The sequence below is a fragment of the Pangasianodon hypophthalmus genome, chromosome 2 (genome assembly GCF_027358585.1).
Source record: "Pangasianodon hypophthalmus isolate fPanHyp1 chromosome 2, fPanHyp1.pri, whole genome shotgun sequence".
NCBI lineage: Eukaryota > Metazoa > Chordata > Actinopteri > Siluriformes > Pangasiidae > Pangasianodon > Pangasianodon hypophthalmus.
This window is the reverse complement of record NC_069711.1, coordinates 1,392,784-1,412,500: the sequence shown is the minus strand read 5'-3', so window position 1 is coordinate 1,412,500 and position 19,717 is coordinate 1,392,784. Positions and strand designations below refer to the sequence as shown.

Here is a 19,717-nt window from a genome sequence, read left to right as displayed (position 1 = left end):
CACAGTGAATGAGTTCTCACAGCTCTGTCACAGAACCCACACTCACACACACACACACACACACACACACACACAGCTCTGCTTCAGTCTGAGTGGAGAGAGACGTGAGAGCTGAATGAATAAGGAATGCTCTCGCAGCGATCGCTCATCAGCGTTCCCCCGAGTCCGCCGCTAATTTTGGTGGGACTTGAAGGATTATTTGTTCCGTGCACTTTTCATTAAACACTCCTCTGTTCAGTGGAGAGAACCGTTCTGCCAATAACCGACTCAAATCCTTTTTTATGAGCCTGAGGTCCGCTCGTCTAGACAAGAACTACCGACATCTGTACGTGATTTAACACGAACCTGTCCACGTGGCTGCTTTCACGACTGGTCACATGACCATAACCGTTTAATCCAACACCTGAGATCCATAAAACAAAACCTGTAAAGCATATACATCATAAACACTGCGTGTGTGTGTGTGTGTGTGTGTGTGTGTGTGTGTGTGTGGTGCTGCTATGGGAAAATAATCACTGACGAGGTGGCGTGATGAAGCGGAGTTACTGTTACCATTCCTCTATTCCACTTAGGGATAAAGAGAGGGAGAAAAAAGAAAAGAAAAGAAAAAAAGGAAGGAAGGAAGGAATGAAGGAGGGAATGAAAAAAAAGAAGAAAAGAAAAGGAAATGAAAAGACAGGAAAGTGGGGGAGGGAGGGAGGGAGGAAAGGAAAGGAAAGGAAAAGGAAAAGGGAGGGGAAGGGAGGGATGGAGGGATGGAGGGAGGGAGGAAAAGAAATACAAGAAAAGAATAGTGAGAAATGGAGGAAAGGAAAGGAAATGAAGGAGGGGGGAAAGGATGCAAAAAAATAAAGTGAAGGAAGGAGGAATGAAAGTAAAGGAGGGAAGGAAGAGAGGAAGGATGGAAGAAAGGTAAAGGAAGCGAAAGGACAGGAAAGCAAGGGAGGAAGAAAAGAAGGGAATGGAAAGCAAGGGAGGAAGAAAAGACGGAAGGAAGGAATGAAGGAAATCTGCTGCCTGTTGTTTCTCCTGTTTTTTGAAGAACTCCAAGTGAGTGGGAGGTCTCACTAAATGGATATGACTGTGTGTGTGTGTGTGTGTGTGTGTTCTTGCCAGTCTGCCGCTATCACTAGGTGTCATGCTGAAGGATTTCCTCGACTCGGCACGGTTGCCTAGGACACGGCGTGATCCAGCCGGGTAAAAATAGCTGGTGGTCGGCGGCCATGTTGCAGCAGCCGGCCTTTTAAACTGCCTCCTCTTAATGAGAAACATCTCTTTGTGTCACTCTATGACTCATTCATAAACACCTGCTGGTTTATCACACACACACACACACACACACACACACAGTGCAGATGAGCTGTACTGAGTGTGTGACCTATAGCCTTCATTGTGAGAGGCGGAAGGTTCGCAGGACGACGTGGACGAATGAATCTTCACATAAACACGGCGTCTAATAAAGAATCATTTAAACACTAACACTGTGTTCAGAATAAAGATTCGTTTAACTTTTAATCTCATTTCAAACTTCATTTCCTAAAAGATTCACTGATTCATTTGCTGATTTGTTCACTGATTCGTTTGATAATTTGCTCACTGATTCATTTGCTGATTCGTTCACTGATTCATTTGTCAATTCCTTTGCTGATTTGTTTACTGATGTGTTCACCGATTTATTTCCTGACTCATTTGCTGATTTGTTCACTGACTCATTTGCTGATTTGTTCACTGACTCATTTGCTGATTTGTTCACTGACTCATTTGCTGATTCGTTCACTGATTCATTTGCAGATTCATTCACTGATTTATTTGCTGATTCATTCACTGATTCCTTTGCTGATTCGTTCACCGCTTCATTTGCAGATTCATTCACTGATTCCTTTGCTGATTCGTTCACACATTTGCTGATTTGGAAGGGATACTAAAACAAACTAAAAAAAAGGAAGAAAAGAACTAAAAGGAAAAAGACTGGGGATGATTTTAATGAATTTAATTTAAAATCATAATCATTGTGTAACCCTGCCTAGTGTAGGTGCATAGTAAAGTTTAATAAGAGAATCTCATTTATGAACAAAATGATTCATTATATATTTTTAATAAACGCTGACTGATGAACTTTTCAGGACAGAAGTAAGCTAAATGAACGACTCGACTCATTTTAGTGAATCATTTAAAAATAACTGATTGGTTCTTATGTATTACGTATGTAGGATAAAACTAATGTGCAATATTCTTGTGTGTGTGTGTCAGGTTGAGTAATGTCATAGTAGGAAATAGTGCATTTTTAAAAAGAGATAGTGCTGCATTTTTAAAAAGAACTAAGCTCACATCGACCACCAGAATAAATTTTTAATCCTTGGTGATTTATGTTATGATGTGAGGTTTTTTTTTTACTCAGAAGCAGAGAGAGGGTGCTTATACTCGTCTGATTTTCAGATGCTGAGCCTAATTGGACCTCCTAAAGAGAGAATGAGTGTTTACTCGGAGCTCACTCTTCTCCTCCGCATGGCTCGTCTTCCTGAGAGATGACAGCTATTGTCCTGCGGGAGAAATGGGTTCTCCTGATACACTCTGATGACAGGTGTCATTTATCAGCCTGAGAACGTACCTGCCAGGCGGCGGAGAACCGAGAGCCGAGAGCGTTGAGATGAGAATCTCTGTGGTGCTGGAGATAGTCGATTTAAGATGTTTCAGAAAATTGACACTGAGACAAGCGACGGGTGTCGGAAAAAAAAACCAAAAAAAAAACATTCTCCTGTCAAGCTGCCAAATACCTCCAGTCTGTCTTTATTTTTGTAAAATATTAATAAATAGGTAAAAATAAAAATAAATAAAAATGTACTGTGTTTACTTGATTGTGGATTTAAACATAGTGATGCTATTAAAAAAAAAAAGAAAAAAGAAAAAATACATATAAATTTAAATTAATTTTAATTATTTTTAATTAATTAATTAAAAAAAGATATAAAGTTAAAATAAAAAAAATAATAAAGAAAATATAGTGAAAATAAATTTTGTTTCTATAAACTGAGAAAGCAGGAGGCTGAGAGAAGAAGGTGGTGATGAGAAAACAACAAGAATACTGCAATTAACAAAATAAAAGTTTTCATATATCAGAAAGTACTGAGCTGATATAAAAGCTCTATAAAAGCTCTATAAACTCTATATAACCATTATATAAACTCTATAAACTTTAAACTTTGTATATACACTCTAATTAAACACTATAAACTCAATATAAACTCAATATAAACATTATATAAACACTTTATAAACTCAACTCAATATAAACTCAATACAAACTCTATTGAAACTATAAACTCAATATAACCTCTATATAAACTCTATGTAAACTCTAAACTCTATATAAACTTTAAACTTTGTATATACACTCTAATTAAACACTATAAACTATATATAAACTCTAAATTCTATACACACTCTATATAAACACTATAAACCCTATATAAACTATAAACTCTATATAAACTCTATATAAACTTTAAACTTTGTATATACACTCTAATTAAACACTATAAACTCTATATACAGTCTAAATTCTATATAAACACTATAAACTCTATATAAACACAATAAAATGCTATATAAATTCTAAACACTAGAAAGAAAAACTTGAATACTTTGTCAAATAATTAAACAGTTTAATTTTTTAACTTTAATTAGCAGCATTAGCATTCTGTGAGAGCGACTTTATTTGAAATAAATAAATAAATAAATAAATAAATAAATAGTTGTCATGCATCTCTGAATCGTATTGATTGTAACTGCTGTTTTATATGAAATCATTTTTTACACAAACTTCATCCCTTGACATTTTAAGAAACAAACACTTCCACCCTTTTTCATCGACTTGCTGTGAAAAGCTCGTGGAGGAGCCGCCGTGCAGCGTTTCAGCCGTTTACAACATTAACACTGTAAAGAGTTTCAACCTTGGAAACTTTTTTATCCTTTGAAATTGTCTTTTGATCACTCCAGTCTTTAGTCTGGAAAGAAAAAAAAGTCCCTCAAGACAAGAAAAACATTTTTTTCATCGAGCTCGTCATGTGTCACATGAATCGATACAACCAGATTTTTCACAAAGTTTTCAGAAGTTTGAAATTCTTCAAATGACTCAGTTATTCGATCGGAAACGCTGCTGCAGTGGAATAATTACAGGTGAACTCGTGCTGGGACGGATCGATGATGATGATGATGATGATGATGATGAAGGATGTATATGTGCATGGCTGCAGACAGAGCTGTATTTTCATGAGAATTTTAAAGGTGCAGTCAGTGATTTGTGGTGAAGTTAGCTAAACCATCACTGAGTGCAATGCTTCTACAGAACTGTCTTGTCAGAAAACGCTGCTAATTCTGAATGAAAGAGGAATGCTTCTTGCTAACATAATAGATGGGGTAATGCGCAGCGCGATGCTACCACCACCATGCTTCACAGAGGGGAATGGGAATGGTGTTCTCAGAGTGATGAGCAGAGATGTATTTCCACCAAATGTTGTACCATGGGCCAAAGACAACGAAGCTGAGTTGTGGTCTGATCAGACCAGAGAACATTTTTCTACGTGTTAGCTGAATCTCCAACGAATCTGTAAAACTTTCTGCAAACTCCAAACAGGATTTCATGCAGCTTGCTACTGATTCCCCCCACTCCAGTATTATGATTATGGGCTATTTTGTGTATAATCATGACATAAAATCCTAATTAATCCATTTCTGTTCCAGATTGTAATACAACAAAATGTGGATAAGTTCAAGGAAGGTGAATTTTTACCCACGACACTGTAAATCAGCTCCTTTTAGTTATAATGATATAAAGTATGAAGCTAATTTTCGTTCACATGGATTTTTCCTCTCTTTTGTGATACATTATAATCTTAGTGGGTCGAAGGGAACCAAAAATAGCTTGCATTAGACATGAGGATCTGTCAGATCATTACTTTTTTCCCCCCAGAATATAAAATATGTCTTTGAAATACTCTTTTCCATCCATGTAGTGATGTTCAAGTTGATAAAGAGTGAAATCTAGTCTTTTTCTGAGAATTTCTTTCATTTCCTTTAACACCGTGAACATTACAATAATTTATACACGCCATATCTTTTTTATCCTCTCATACACATATGTCATGATTTGATCTGTAACTATGAACATATTTCTGATATTACCATTTTTATTAAAAAAAAAAAAAATAGTGCATGGTTATATGTTTATGAAAATGTTGCTCAATTGAAATATCGTTTAAAAATGAGTAATAGTAAGTGCTGTTTTAATTATTCGCTTTTGTACCGTGTTAGGCTGCTCGAATATTATTGCGTTTAAGAAACGTTAAGTAGGAAATTTCGAAATAAAATATATAACTAAACAGAGCAACAGCGTGGAAATGACAAACAACCTCAAAGGTCTCAGCAAGTCGTTTCCAGCCCAGAAGTTTTTTAAATTTTTACACGTTTACCTGCTTAATTACTCAGAACGAAACTTCAGCATGTCAGCTTTAATCTGAGTGTGCTGTAAACCATACAGGAATTAAAACTCCGTTCATACAAAATGTAAATAAATTAAAAAATCGCCTGCACAGCTGTTTTTGTTTTTTTTTTTCCGGCCAGCTGTGTGCTGTTAAATAATTACTTCATGCACGTATCAGCTATAAATGGTGTAGTGTTGATTTCAGGTTAGCTTTTACATCTGGAGTCTGTCAGCACGAGGAAAAGTTTTAAAATGAACTATACTGCAGATTATTCAGAAGCAAGAACAGCAGATTACAGCGAGATTTCTGCAGTAGTTGAATATTTCGAGTCAAAAGTCGAGAGAAGATTTAAAGGAACTTCGAGGAAGTGCCTCGAGTTGTCCAGAGAACTGAGACAATCTGCGCATCAAAGAGCACAGGCATTATCCATGCCGGTGTAGCGAAAGACTGTCATACAGAAAAGTAGTTAGCCAAGAAGAAGAACAAAAAAAGCTACGCTACAGTATGCTAACTGTACAGGGCAGTACTACTCAGACTACTCAGGATTAGTTTTCCTCACACTAAAATACACAACATTTTAATAAAGAGTGATTGTAGAGACTGATCACGTCGAGAAACACGTTGAGAAATGCACTTCGAGAATCACAGATCGGGAAACACAGGTCAAGAAACACGCGTCGGGAAACACACATCGAGAAACTCAGATTGAGAAACACACATCAAGAAACTCAGATTGAGAAACACACATCAAAAAACTCAGATTGAGAAACACACATCGAGAAACTCAGATTGAGAAACACACATCGAGAAACACACATCGAGAAACACACATCGAGAAACTCAGATTGAGAAACACACATCAAGAAACTCAGATTGAGAAACACACATTGAGAAACTCAGATTGAGAAACACACATCGAGAAACACAAATCGAGAAACACGCATCGAGAAACACACACGTGTCACAACAATCAGTGTTCACGTGTTTACTGGCTTCAGTCCAGAAATCAGCTCAGAGACTGCATGAAGAACTCACTGAAATGCGCACACTCTGCAGGTATACACACACACACACACACACACACACACACACACACATAGATGATGAGGCTGGACACGCAGTTACAACACATCATTTTTCTACACGTCTGTGAATCTCAAAGGCTTTGAAGAGCCATTATTTCTGCAATTCATTCAGCAGCTTCTGACACATGCAGTAAACAAACAAACAAACAAACAAACAAACAAACCAATGAATGAATGAATGAATGGATAAATAAATAAATAAATAAATGATTTAATTAATTAACAATGAATGAATTACCAAACAACCAACAAACCAACAAGAATCATTTAAACAAACAAAACCATGTATAATAAAAATTAATTAAATAAATAAACAAATACATTTCTGTGGTTTATAAATTAATTAGGTTTTAATAAAGTTTTTAATGAAATTGATGAGATTACATTATTTTGATGAATGTGTGCTATAACAAAAAAAAACAACAACTTACATTTCACAATTAAATTCTTTTGGTGTGTGTGAGCATGTGTGCATGTGTGTGTGCGTGTGTGTGTGTGTGTGTTTGTGTGTGTGTGTGTTCATGTAATTAAACTGCATAATGAATATGCAGATTAAATGTTTTTAAATAAAGTTGTGTATTGATGTACGCTTTCACCAGAACAGGGTTCACTGCGAAAACATACGTAAAGGAAGAAGTATAAAAATCTTTAAAAACCAACCAACAGACAATCAAACCCGTAGAATTAGAGGTGATAAATGACTCTCTCTTTTTTCAGCGGAGGACAGATGTCCTTAAAGCTCTCCTAATCTGTGACGTTACAAAGTTTGTGAAGATTAATGATGGCTTCTCTCTCACATTAATCTCTCACCTTCTACTAAGATCGTTTTCATTGCACGGAAAATTGCGTCTGTCCTCCAACTGAAACCACACAGAACCTTCATGTCACCTTCACCTTCTCCGTATTTGCTAAAAAAAAAAGTTACTTTTTATTACGACATATAAAATGATCATTAGATTCTGAACACCAGTGTTGATCTGAAGATCTTCCTTTAGCAAGTGTTGCTAATCTTGTTTATTAGCAAATTATTTTTAATCCTATTTTGCTAATATTTTAAAACAGGATTTTAACAGACCCTTTTCCATCCTGCTTCAAAAAAAGCGTGTCATGGTGTTTAAAAGTCTGTCAGGAAGCAATGCATAGAAGCACAAACAGCCAATCAGAGCGTGTCCTTTAAGATTCTGAAGCTCGTGGCCAGAAAAGTCTGAAGCTGTCTGAGAAGTTGTGTTTAACTGGGACGACTGAGGGAACAGGAAGGTCAAACTGAAACGTTCAGAATGATTGCTCAGACTATTCCATCTGTCAGGAGTTAAAACCTGATCGGGTTTAAGTAAATCAGCAATCATTAGACGTATATACATGTCAATCAAATTCTGGGAAAGTAAATACGGAATAAGCTAATATTAATTAATTAGTGTTAGAGATAGAATTTAAAGTGTTAAATATTAAGCTAATAATAAGATAATGATTCAGATTATCAGAATATTAAGTTAAATCATGAAATAGCACTTTTTTCACAACTTTCAGGTCAAATCTCTACTAATAATCCACCATTAATAACTTTTAAACACATTAACCTTTAAATAAACACAATAAACAAATTTAATACACGCTACTGTTTCTCGTTTTCACTCTGCACTATGATGAAATGATGTCATGGAGCTCGTGAGAAAGTCCTTCCATGTGGGAATTACAAGGGAATTCAGAGTTCACACACACACACACACTCACACACACACACACACACACACAGTCTTAAAACTGGCACACAAGGTTCTGAATGAGGTTCCCAAGCTGTAGACGATGTGGAAATCCATTTCACTTACCATATTTATTGATGAGACGGGTCCGATGCTGTTAACGAAGATATCGACGTCGATGACAGTCGGTTTAACTACACACACACACACACACACACACACACACACAGAGAGAGAGAGAGAGAGAGAGAGAGAGAAGATTCTGTCACACTTAAGCTGACAGCAAAATCACTAAACATGGTCATAGTCCTAATTCATCACTGTATAGAGCTACTGATATTAATCATCAAATTTTAAGTACCGAATGTTTACGAAGCAAAATTATTGGCACCCTTCAAACAAATGCACATAAGCGGAAGGATAAAAAAAAAAAATACCTTCCACACACTAATTCAAGTCGTTCAAACAGCTAGAGAAAAATATTTAAGAAGAAGAAGGGGGAGGGAGTGAAAGAAAAAAGAAGTTAAGAAAATTGTTGCTCAAAAGGATTTTAAAAAAAAGCAAATTATCTGCTTGTGGAAACGGTTCTCTGGTCTGATGGGATCAAGACAGAACATTCTGGTCTGAAGTGCTACATGTGATGGGAACCTAACACTGCTCATCACCATCCACACTGTGAAGCATGGTGGTGGTAGCATCATGTTGAGCGTCACCCTTGGCCTCTTGCGTTCTTCTCTGATTAATCCCCTCTTTAACCAGCTGATTGATACTTGTTTTGATTGCTGCTTGATCTTCATGATGCTGTGTGATTAGGTATGTTCTCTAACAAACTCTGGGTTCTTCCAGGAGCAGGTGTATTTACATAGAGATCATGTGACACTTTAATTGCTCACAGGTCGACTACAAGGAACTAAATACGTGACTTCTGAAGGTAACGGACTGCACCAGAACTAATTTAAGGGTTTCAATTTCTTATGCAATCATCACTTTCTTAGAAAGAAAGAAAGAAAGAAAGACATAATTATATCCTGGGATAATACAGATGTTCTGAATATTGAGGTTTATTGTGTATTTAAGCTCATTTCAAAGTTAAAGCGTAAACCTGATCTTTCCATCTCTCCCAATCTCAGAGTTAAAGAATGTTTATGCTTTTATACTTATAGATTTATAGTATTTTTATATATTTATCTCAATAAAGAACGATGAAGGACAGGATTGTATAATATATACAGTAAAATACTGAAATATACACTTCCCAGGGTGACACACAGTAAAACACATCTCACAGCAGCTTGAAGGACAGACGGCAGTTTTGAATATAAATTGTGTGTGTGTGTGTGTGTCCGTGTGTGTGTGATCACTCTAGGTCTCAGTGTGTGATGCTGAACAGCAGTTCCTCATTAGAGCTTAAAGCCGTTGTGATTGTTACCACCGCACACTCACACACACACACACACACACTCTCTCTGTTTACCTTCACACTCCATAATCGAGTCGATTAAACAACACACACAAGAAGAGGAATTCAAAAACTGTAAGAGCTCAGAATTAATCAGATTTAAAGTTTTATTATCATCTGAGTAATTACAGAGTGCAGGAGCATCTGCTAATGTTCATTAACACCGCTAACTGACCCTGCTTAATTACATGAGCTTAAAACTCTGTTCACGCTTCAGCTCCCACTGAATTCCGGACTCTGATTGGTCAGAAGGTGTTAATTAATTTCTATAACAGCAGCTCTGACAGTAGCGCAGGTTTATATTAATGCGCTTGTTCTGAAACGTTATTGTTTCTATAGCAACAGCTCATTCACAGGGACGTGTACTCCGGACGCTCCACATGAGCGGATTAAAAAAACGTGTCTAATCTTTGATATGCTGTAGTCTTCTGTAAGGTGATGTTTATTTAACGTTTATGGAAGGAGTCTCCAGTGTCAGCGCTTTGTAACAGTCCGAGGAAAAGCTGTAACTTTAGGTTTTCTGACATCTTTATCATCTTATTAACTTCAAGAGTGGAAAATATTGTACGATATTTCGGAATGTCGTTCCTGGTCCTGAGCTTGAAGAGCAAGCAAGAAGCATCTAACTGGAACATTTAGTATTACTGCCTAAAGGGAAAAAGGGAAAAATAGCACTGTCTGACAAAAGTCTTTCAAAGAACATTCTGGACTATATCCACTACAGGGTGAAGGTGTCTCAGAGCAGTCCAGAGGGATTTACGATGCCATAATCCGGAGTACGAACGCGTGATAAATCCTTTTATACCCACACAAAGGTCCCCTGTGAATGAGTGCATGTGTGAGCGGAATGATGAGCCTCTAACCCAGATGAAATTAACCGTGACACGGAGCCTGTAAAGAGCAGTGAGGCGTGATGATGATGATGATGATGATGATGATGATGATGATGTTGATGCACTTGTGCATATGAGCATGAATGGCTTGTTATGGCGTTGGCGTGACAGCGAGAGGGGGCTAATAGTTTTAAAAGGTTACTGGTTAAATGATGCACATGAATCGTTGATGATGGTGCACGAGAGCAGGCAGGGGATTCCCATGGTGCTTTGCTGGCATTCCGGTCCATAAAGAGAGACGGAGAGACTCGGAGAAGAAATGGAGCTCGTGTCTAGTCTGGAACTTCTTCCGATCTCCTTCTCTTTTGAGGATGGAGATGTTCCTGAGGGTTCTCCAGGCACACTGAGACTCACACACAGGTGGAAAGTTGCTGAGTTTCCCCACTGGTTGAATTTTTGCTCCGTCAGCATGTTTTCTGCCCTCAGGCTTCGTTGTTGTGGGACAGAAAGTGATCAAATAGAGAGCTTACATTTACATTATTATGTAAATGAAACACTCTGTGTCAAAGCTGTTCCAGTAAAAAAAACGCAGCTTGTCATGTCACGGAGAAACCGCAAAGCGTGAACTTCTCTGTCCTAAAGAAAGACATGTCATATTTTTATCATGTTTTTCTACAAAAATGGCTGCTACTGAACAAATTCATTAATCCGCGCACTGTATTGGGTTTATTCCACAAGCAAGACCGCTACAGATCCCGCTTTTTTAAAAACAGAGTGAGTTTTAAAGCTGCGACGTGACCCGTGTTGTTTTCCTCCTGAAATTCAATACAAATCCCTCAAACCGCGTTCTCTATAAAAACGCAAAATCATCCCCTCACTGCTGTTTCAACACGCTGAGGATTTTCCTTTCTTCTGCTCTGTTTTGTGAAAAAAAAAAATCACACCAGAAGGAGCTGCACAAAAATGCTAATAACAGCACATCGAGTCTTCTGATCTGAAATGCCATTGCAGTGAAACACTGAGAAGCTTTTTTATTTTTGTCCACACTTACCTCACATCACCTCTGTGCTTAAACTGTTACGTCTCATGAACTCATTTCTAAACTCCTGCACCAACAAGGCCAATCTTACAACCGTTATACAAACCGTTATACGCTTATCTGTAAGTGTAGAAGATGAGTGCTTGGTCAGCTTATCCTTCAAACCATCTTTACAAGATGCATCATGGCTTCATTACGTAACAGGATATTAATAACAGGATTAATAACAGGATGTGCTGGATCAAGTGCTATTCTATGTGCTGCTGAATAAAGCATGTGGAAGCCATTTTGTTAAATTAAATCAGTGATTAATGGGAAAATTACATCTAGGACTATTCATGCAGCAATATATCTATCAATCTTTTAGATTAATTTCAGCACTTGCAAAATTCTCATTCATATATCATCATATTAGCCTTTTTTAGTTTTCATTTTTAAACTGTCTCTCACTTTTATTTATGTCACATCTTATTCCATTTGACAGCAAAGTAAAAAGCAGTATTTCCGCCTTCAGTCTGCATTTTTCATCCCTGATTTTTATCCAGTGTTTGTGTTTAAAGATGACGGGGCGCTAATGAAAACCCGTCTCGGATGATTCCACTCTGGCAACCTCAGAGGTGCGAACTACTTTCATGTGATCAACTTAAGTACGTGTGTAGACTGAAGTCTGAATATGTAGAACGTTCCCTGTGTGAATATCGATATAACGGAGTAGTTATGAGATTGTAGGATGTACAGTAGATCTGGAAAGTTTAAAGGGTTAAAGGAAAAGAGGCAGAGCTATGCAGTTTTTTTGTAAACAGAAAAACTATAAAACAGAAGCCTGAAATGCCAGAGAAGCTACACATTGTGAATCCTAGCTTTGCTAAATCAAAACGATGAGTTCAGGTCTAGACACAAGGCCACCAATGAAATCACTTTTTTTTATTTCCAGAAAAGAGAATCAGCATTGGCCTCTCTTTCAGTCAGAGATGTCTGAATGTCTGCCTCCTGCCTACATGCAGCTCTCAGGAGCTTAGTCTCACACACACACACACACACACACACACACACACCACGACTGCCAGCGCTCCAGGTTCTTGTACAGAAAACAGTATGCTAATGGAGAGTTTCAGAGTCTTTCACTGGCGTCAAAAACCCACTCAACTCCTCGGCTTTTTCCTCCCACTTACGCCTCTTTCATATTCCAAAAGCACCCCGAGGTTTTCAGCTCTGCTGCTGGTCGAGTCAGTGTTTTGACACCTTGATCACCGGGATGTAGGAAATCACTGTTCGAACCATCACTGTTACAGGTACTACAAGACCTCCTGTATTTATATCATCACACGTTCTTACTGCTAAACCTGATACTCAACAGAACACAGCGAAAAAAAAAAAAATCACATGTAGGAAAATTTAAAGATACAGCTTTACCTCTGACTGTTACAAAGCACTTGCACTGGAGACTCCTTCCATAAAGATTAAATACAGAAATCTTGTCATGCGGTACACATTTGTGAAGGAGCTGTTGCTATAGAAATGATAACGTATTATTTATTGGAGTTGCATTAATATAAACCTGCTCGACTATTACTAGGAAATTAATCACCACTTTCTGACCAATCACAATCCAGAGATCTGGGAGTTTAAAAGGCCAGATGACGTGTGGAAAATTGTACGTTTGTGAATATTCTGGTGACTGAGCAAACTGACACTGACACTGACACACTGCAGTAAACATTGTCTTATAATTTCACAGCTTTCTAATCGCGTTGCTCGTGTCGTGTTTGATTCTGAAGCGGCGAGTCGGTTGCCAGGCAGTGGAACAATGTGTACCGGGCATGTTTAGACGCTGAGATGAGATTAAACCCCATAACGGCTCGAAATCCATTAAGACATCAGCGCTCTTTCCCAGGCAGGAAGTAATCACAGCAGGCAGATCGTGTTCATCAGGTGACCCACCCCCTTTTCTCTTTTTTTTTTTCATTTTAATATTCGAAGCTGTTGTCATCATCACGGAGGAGAAGTCGAGAAATAAATTAGCACCGATCAACCTTCCTCATCACAATGTCATGTTTTTTTTGTGTGTGTTCGCCTGAGAGAGCATTAACGTGCAAACCTTTTACAGACAATTATTACACACACACACACACACTAATTAATTTGCCGACAGCAGAGCAAACAAAGGCACATGAGTGATAAAAAAGTGCTCGTAAACAGCCATTACGTCCAAAATGCAGACCTCCAACCTCTCAAATGATGCAACCATTTCGAAAAACATGCACTTTTAGCGAGCGGGAAACTGCATTCTGGGTAAATGGGATCTGTGGAAGTAATAGGATTATCTCTGAGTGTCCCAGCTGCGCTTTTACTCACTAAATTAGACAAAAATGTGTCCAAACACAAGACAATTATCAGCGAATAATTTTACATTACAACATAAACTGATTAGAGGAGACGACCAAGTGCTAATTCAATTATTCAGCTCTGAGAAGTCGTATTTTTGTGGTTTGTTTTGGGTTTTTTTTTGTGAGGAAAGTAGTGTGATTTACTTCACTATCTTTACAGAGACAGAAACCAGATAAACAGACAGTAAACACACAACAGTGGAAGAAAACTGGCAGATTATTATTTATCCAGCTTTAAGAAAGTAAATCAGTGCTAAGTGTTACTCAACTGTTAACTTTAAATATATGGCTGCAGCTAACGATTATTTGGATAAACAATAATCTGGATTATTTATTATTTTAGTGTTATTTTAGTTTCATTAGTGCCTATGAGAATATTATTAGTGCATATGAGGATATTATTACTGCTTATGAAAGTATTATTAGAGCTTATGAGAATATTGTTAGTACCAGTGAGATTATTATTAGTGCTTACGAGAGTATTATTAGTGCTTATGAGAATATTATTAGTGCTTATGAGAGTATTATTAGTGTTTATGAGAGTATTATTAGAGCTTATGAGAGTATTATTAGTGCTTATGAGAGTATTATTAGTGCTTATGAGAGTATTATTAGTGCCAGTGAGAGTATTATTAGTGCTTATGAGAGTATTATTAGTGCTTATGAGAGTATTATTAGTGCTTATGAGAGTATTATTAGTGCTTATGAGGATGTTATTAGTGCCAGTGAGAGTATTATTAGTGCTTATGAGGATATTATTAGTGCTTATGAGAGTATTATTAGTGCTTATGAGAGTATTATTAGTGCTTATGAGGATATTATTAGTGCTTATGAGAGTATTATTAGTGCTTATGAGGATATTATTAGTGCTTATGAGAGTATTATTAGTGCTTATGAGGATGTTATTAGTGCCAGTGAGAGTATTATTAGTGCGTATGAGAGCATTATCAACCCATTGAATCATACAAACTACTTTCTGGCCAAAACTGGGACAGGAAAGATGGATAAATATAACCATAAATGTGTGTGCAGCTGGAACACCGGATAATGTAGGACGAATTAAAATAATACACAGCAGTTAATAAGCCTGATTCAACCAAGTACATCACGCTTCCGAAATGCTGCTCGCGTGAAAACACAAGGTATGTCACGAGGCCAACTGTTTCCAATAACAGTTATTTATAAAAGTTGTTTGCAATAAACAACTTTCCCGATACACAATGTACAGTGTTCACAGTATTCTTTGGTTGCTAAGCAACATAATAGACAAAGATTAAGGAGATGCATGGACACGGCAGCGCCGGGAATCCCGCTGCGCTCAGACAGAGGGAATTCATGACACCGACACACATCGTATAAAAGGTTCTCAGCTTCTAAAGGTTCAGCTGGGAGTCTTCCTGATAGGAAAACACTCTGTTGTTCCCTCAGAGAGACAATTAAAGAACCCTTAACGCTTCCTCTCACTTCGCTCTCCGTGTTTAGATGTGTGATTATGCAGCCATTATGCTAGAGCTGATATAAAACAAGTATTGGCACCCTGCAGTATCTCAGTTGTGACTCCAGCGCCTCGCTGCTCGCGCTGCCTCTTTCATCTCTCTGGCCTCATCAAAGTCTCTCTTAGTGGCAAATAATGAAAGACACAGGAGGCATTTTTCCATTTCCTCTTGCATATTATATTTTAATAGATTCTCCGTCGGACCTTTCTGCTCTCGCACGCCGCCTCTGCTGATTTGTTCACCTTTTGTTTTTTTGAAGTAGAGAAAATGGCTTGTCTTCACACAGCTCGGCTTTTAGTCCAAGTGCCTCAGCATGAAAAACGAGGCAGAGATAGAGAGAGATTCCGCAGACAAATTGGAGGATTATGCCACCATTTCCCCAAACTGCAACTTTATCCAAGAACAGATTGAAGCGCTAAGATTCAGATTTCAGCCCAATGAGCAGCTTGTGAAATATCCCTCACCTGTTGGAGCTTATCTGCCTAAAGATTGGATTTTTGAGAGATGGAGGCTGTGACCAGCTTTAGAGATGGATGGTTAACATGTTGTGGAGGGATAACAGATGTGGGATGTGTTTCGAGGAGAGACGGGCAGGTCAGGGCAGCTGGGGGCCGCAGAGGGCAGGTCAGGGCCGCAGGGGGCCGCAGGGGCAGCAGGGGGCAGCAGGGGGCAGCCGGGGCAGCAGGGGGTGGCTGTTAGTTGTTAATTACAACTTGTTGAAGAGTGGACCCTCCAGGAGGACACAGAAAAGTGTTAGAAAAGTGTTCACACTTCCAGCTTTCCATATCTCTCTTCATTAACCTCAGCGTGAGGAGGATTGTATTAAAAAAACGGGAGGCCCAGCAGGGTTTAGTAATCCACTGATGTGCAGAATTAATCCATCTCAAATACGCATATTTGATCAGATTATAATGTCCGAAATGTAAGCCTATGTTTTGCTTGTGGCTCATCAGATAAGTTAATAAGTTAGTTTCCTCTATTTTGTTTCCATTTTATGAACTTGTACGAATGAAGCTATTAGTTAGCTTCATTCACACAAGTTGCTTCATGCAAGATGTCACATAAATCATCACAAAAAGAAAAGAAAAAAAAAAGGGAAGAAGGACTGCATGAGTTATAAGTCGATTATGTGTTAAAGATGTCGCAAAACTTGTACGTTTTAACTCTGACACTGGAGACTCCTTCCATAAATGTTAAATAATCATCTCCTCACTGAAAACTTCACCACAACAATGTTTTTTTTTTTTTTTTAAATCTGGTTATGTGGAGCGTCCCCTGTACAAGTCCCTGTGTATGAGCTGTTACTATAGAAACAATAACATTAGAACGAATGCATTAATATAAAGCTGATTGAAATTACAGCCGGAACTACTTTCTAAAGCTGCCGTTACAGAAAAGTAATCCAAAGCTTCAGTTTCAAGAATTCAGCAGTGTACTGTATTAAACGTTACTGATGCCTCCCTTAATCATGACTTCATGACTTCTTCTCACGGTATCTCGGGCGAAAATTCCAGTAAAAATCCTACAGTTTGAAAATAGAAAATAAAAAAAAATACTCTAACGCACTGAGCCAAAAAAAAGGGCCACTATTTAATCACTTTTCTCTTGGTGATCTGTCTTTCTAATGCCGAGTCATAATGCTCCCGGAGAGTAAATATCTCACACTCCAACCTCAGGCTGCTCTGAAACCAAGCGAGGACTGCTGTTCTCTGAGCTTTATACTGAGCTGAATGTGTTTTAACCGGCAGCGGAGTGTGTGGATTTAATAAGTCTCTATATACACTTTATATACACTGAGCTTCCTCTATACAGTTTCTGTCTAATATTAGCCAAGCTGTGTATTATTCATCATCCACAGAAGGAATTCCCAGTCATAAGCAGCCGGCTTATTCTATCGTAGCCTAGACCACGCATAAATTGCACGATGTTTGAGATTCTAAACGAGTATACATTACATTTAAGTCGTACTAAGTAACATAGTGTCAACATACAGTGCATTTTGCAAGAAGGTTAATGATTTCTTCATGCGTGAAGTTAGCTACTTTTATATCAACTAGCGCTGCTACATCTTAGCTAATGCAAAAAGTCCCTCGTGCCTCAAAACGAGATACAGAATTACTAAATAATCAACTGCGTGTGGTGCTGTTATAGAAAAATAACGAGTGACGGAGTTACTGTTACCATCGCAAAGTCAGTTCTTTCCCTATAACAGCATGTCCCCAAATGCTTTATTCCTCTTACTCCACAGCAATTACAATTTTTTTGTTTATTAAAGAATGACACATCATATTTTTATCCAATTAAAGTTACATTTATGTTTAGGTTTGATTTTGGAACAAGTTATTTCCTGTCCTCACTTACATTCTAGCAGCTATAAACAGTCACTCCCTCACCAGCCTCTCTTTTTTTCTCTCTGGAACTTAATACTACTACTACTACTACTACTACTAATAATAATAATAATAATTTGAAAAACTGCTTGTCATGTTACAGAGAAGCCGCAAAGTGTTAAACTCATTTAAAAAATAATTAAAATAATTCGATAGCTATAGTAGCAGCGCTACGGCAGTAAATATTTTTCTAAATTACAGTGGATATAAAAAGTCTACACACCCCTGTTTAAATTACAGGTTTCCGTGATGTAAAAAAATGAAACCAAGATAAATCAAGACAGATGTTTTCCATCTTTAATGTGATATAGCCACCAACACAACACAACTAGAAATATTTTAGGGGGAAAAAAAAGAAAAAACTTACATTAACCTGGTTGCATAAGTGTGCACACCCTTTTATAACGGGTCATGTGACTGTGCTCCGAATGAACCAATCACATTCACACTCATGTTCAAAAGTAATAATCATGAGTGAAGTGATTCTGATTAACTCCAAATAAAGACCAGCTGTTTTTATACGATTTTCTTGGCATCTTCTTGGTTTCATCCGACTGCTGAAGCCGTGTCCTGGATCTCACTGTCTAAAGGTATCAATAAGGAGAGGGGTACAAAAGAATTTCCAAAACAGTAAATGTACAATGGAACACTGAAGAAAAAGGAGCACCAAAGTGACATCACCAAGAACAAGATGTCCAGCCAAAACTGATGAAAAGAACAAGAAGAAAATATATCAGGGAGGCTGCCAAGAGACCTACAGCAACACTAAAGGAGCTGCAGGAACATCTGGCGAGTACTGGTCAATCCCTGCATGTGACAACAATCTGTCGTATTCTTCACACATCTGGGCTATGGGGTAGGGCGGCTAGACGGAAGCCCTTTCTCACATCCAGGCTCGTATAAAATACCCCAGAATGTGTTATGGTCTGATGAGACCAAAGGTAGAACTTTTTGGGCATAATTCTAAAAATATATATATGTTTGCCGCAAGATCAAGACAGCTTTTCTCCCCAAGAACAGCATATCCATGGTGAAGCATGGTGGTGGCAGCATCATGCTATGGGGCTTCTTCTCTTCTATGTATCTCGATATTTACTTATAAAACTTTTTAATGCTAGCTGAGTTTTTATTTTAAAAAATGCTTTATTGATTGCTAGGGTGAACACAGGTTTAGGTGGAAACTCCAAACTCTACTCTGGTCCTCATTTCTATTCTCACGTCCTGTCTGCTCTCGTTATTAGATTAGCGCTACAGTATACTAAACACAGAACCTACAGAAGTTACCAGATGGTTTTCTGTCATAATTAGATTCATAAAGACAATAAGCGGAATTCTGCATCATCACCGATCAAGCCAGCATGTGGACTGATGGTACAAAGCAGATATAGAGATGACAGATAAACACAAAACGGCTGAGCTGAGGTGTGATCTGTAAATGAAACATCTTCTCAGTGAGCATATTGTCTGCCATCTGTCTGCCTCTGCACTGGAGAAGTGGAACGAGAGGAGGACTTCACAGATCTTAATCACGCCACGCTTGGCTGTTTTCTGTCTGCTCCACTGAAGCCTCGGTGTGGGAGACGTGTCCTCCTGAGAGGAGCTGGAGGGCGGAGGGCATTAAACCGCCCTGAGGGAGGGTGAGGAGCTGATCTCGATGAGATACCCAGACATTTATGTCATAATGTGTATCTACGAACCCTACTGAGACGTATAAGAGGCGTTCGTGAAGGTGGAGGAGATGTGATAAAGGCCAATGTGGCCAATGCATAATCATTCTCTCTCTTTTTCCTCCTTTACTACTGTCAAACTTCTTAGTTTTTTACTTTTCACCTCTCAATTTCTCAATTA

At 38.1% G+C, this 19,717-nt stretch overlaps 2 protein-coding genes across 2 annotated transcripts in view; both read right to left on the bottom strand.

Moving 5' to 3' along the window:
- LOC113545932 (gamma-aminobutyric acid type A receptor subunit gamma3) overlaps positions 1-19,717 on the bottom strand; it is a 106,487-nt gene that overhangs the window by 60,587 nt on the left and 26,183 nt on the right. The window contains exon 3 of the mRNA XM_034310640.2: positions 8,392-8,459. Coding sequence (XP_034166531.1) covers positions 8,392-8,459 — 68 coding nt within the window. The remainder of the gene's footprint in view (positions 1-8,391; positions 8,460-19,717) is intronic.
- gabra5 (gamma-aminobutyric acid type A receptor subunit alpha5) overlaps positions 10,903-19,717 on the bottom strand; it is a 90,322-nt gene continuing 81,507 nt past the window's right edge. The window contains exon 11 of the transcript XR_008301053.1: positions 10,903-10,914. The gene's annotated coding sequence lies outside the window, so the exon portion shown is untranslated. The remainder of the gene's footprint in view (positions 10,915-19,717) is intronic.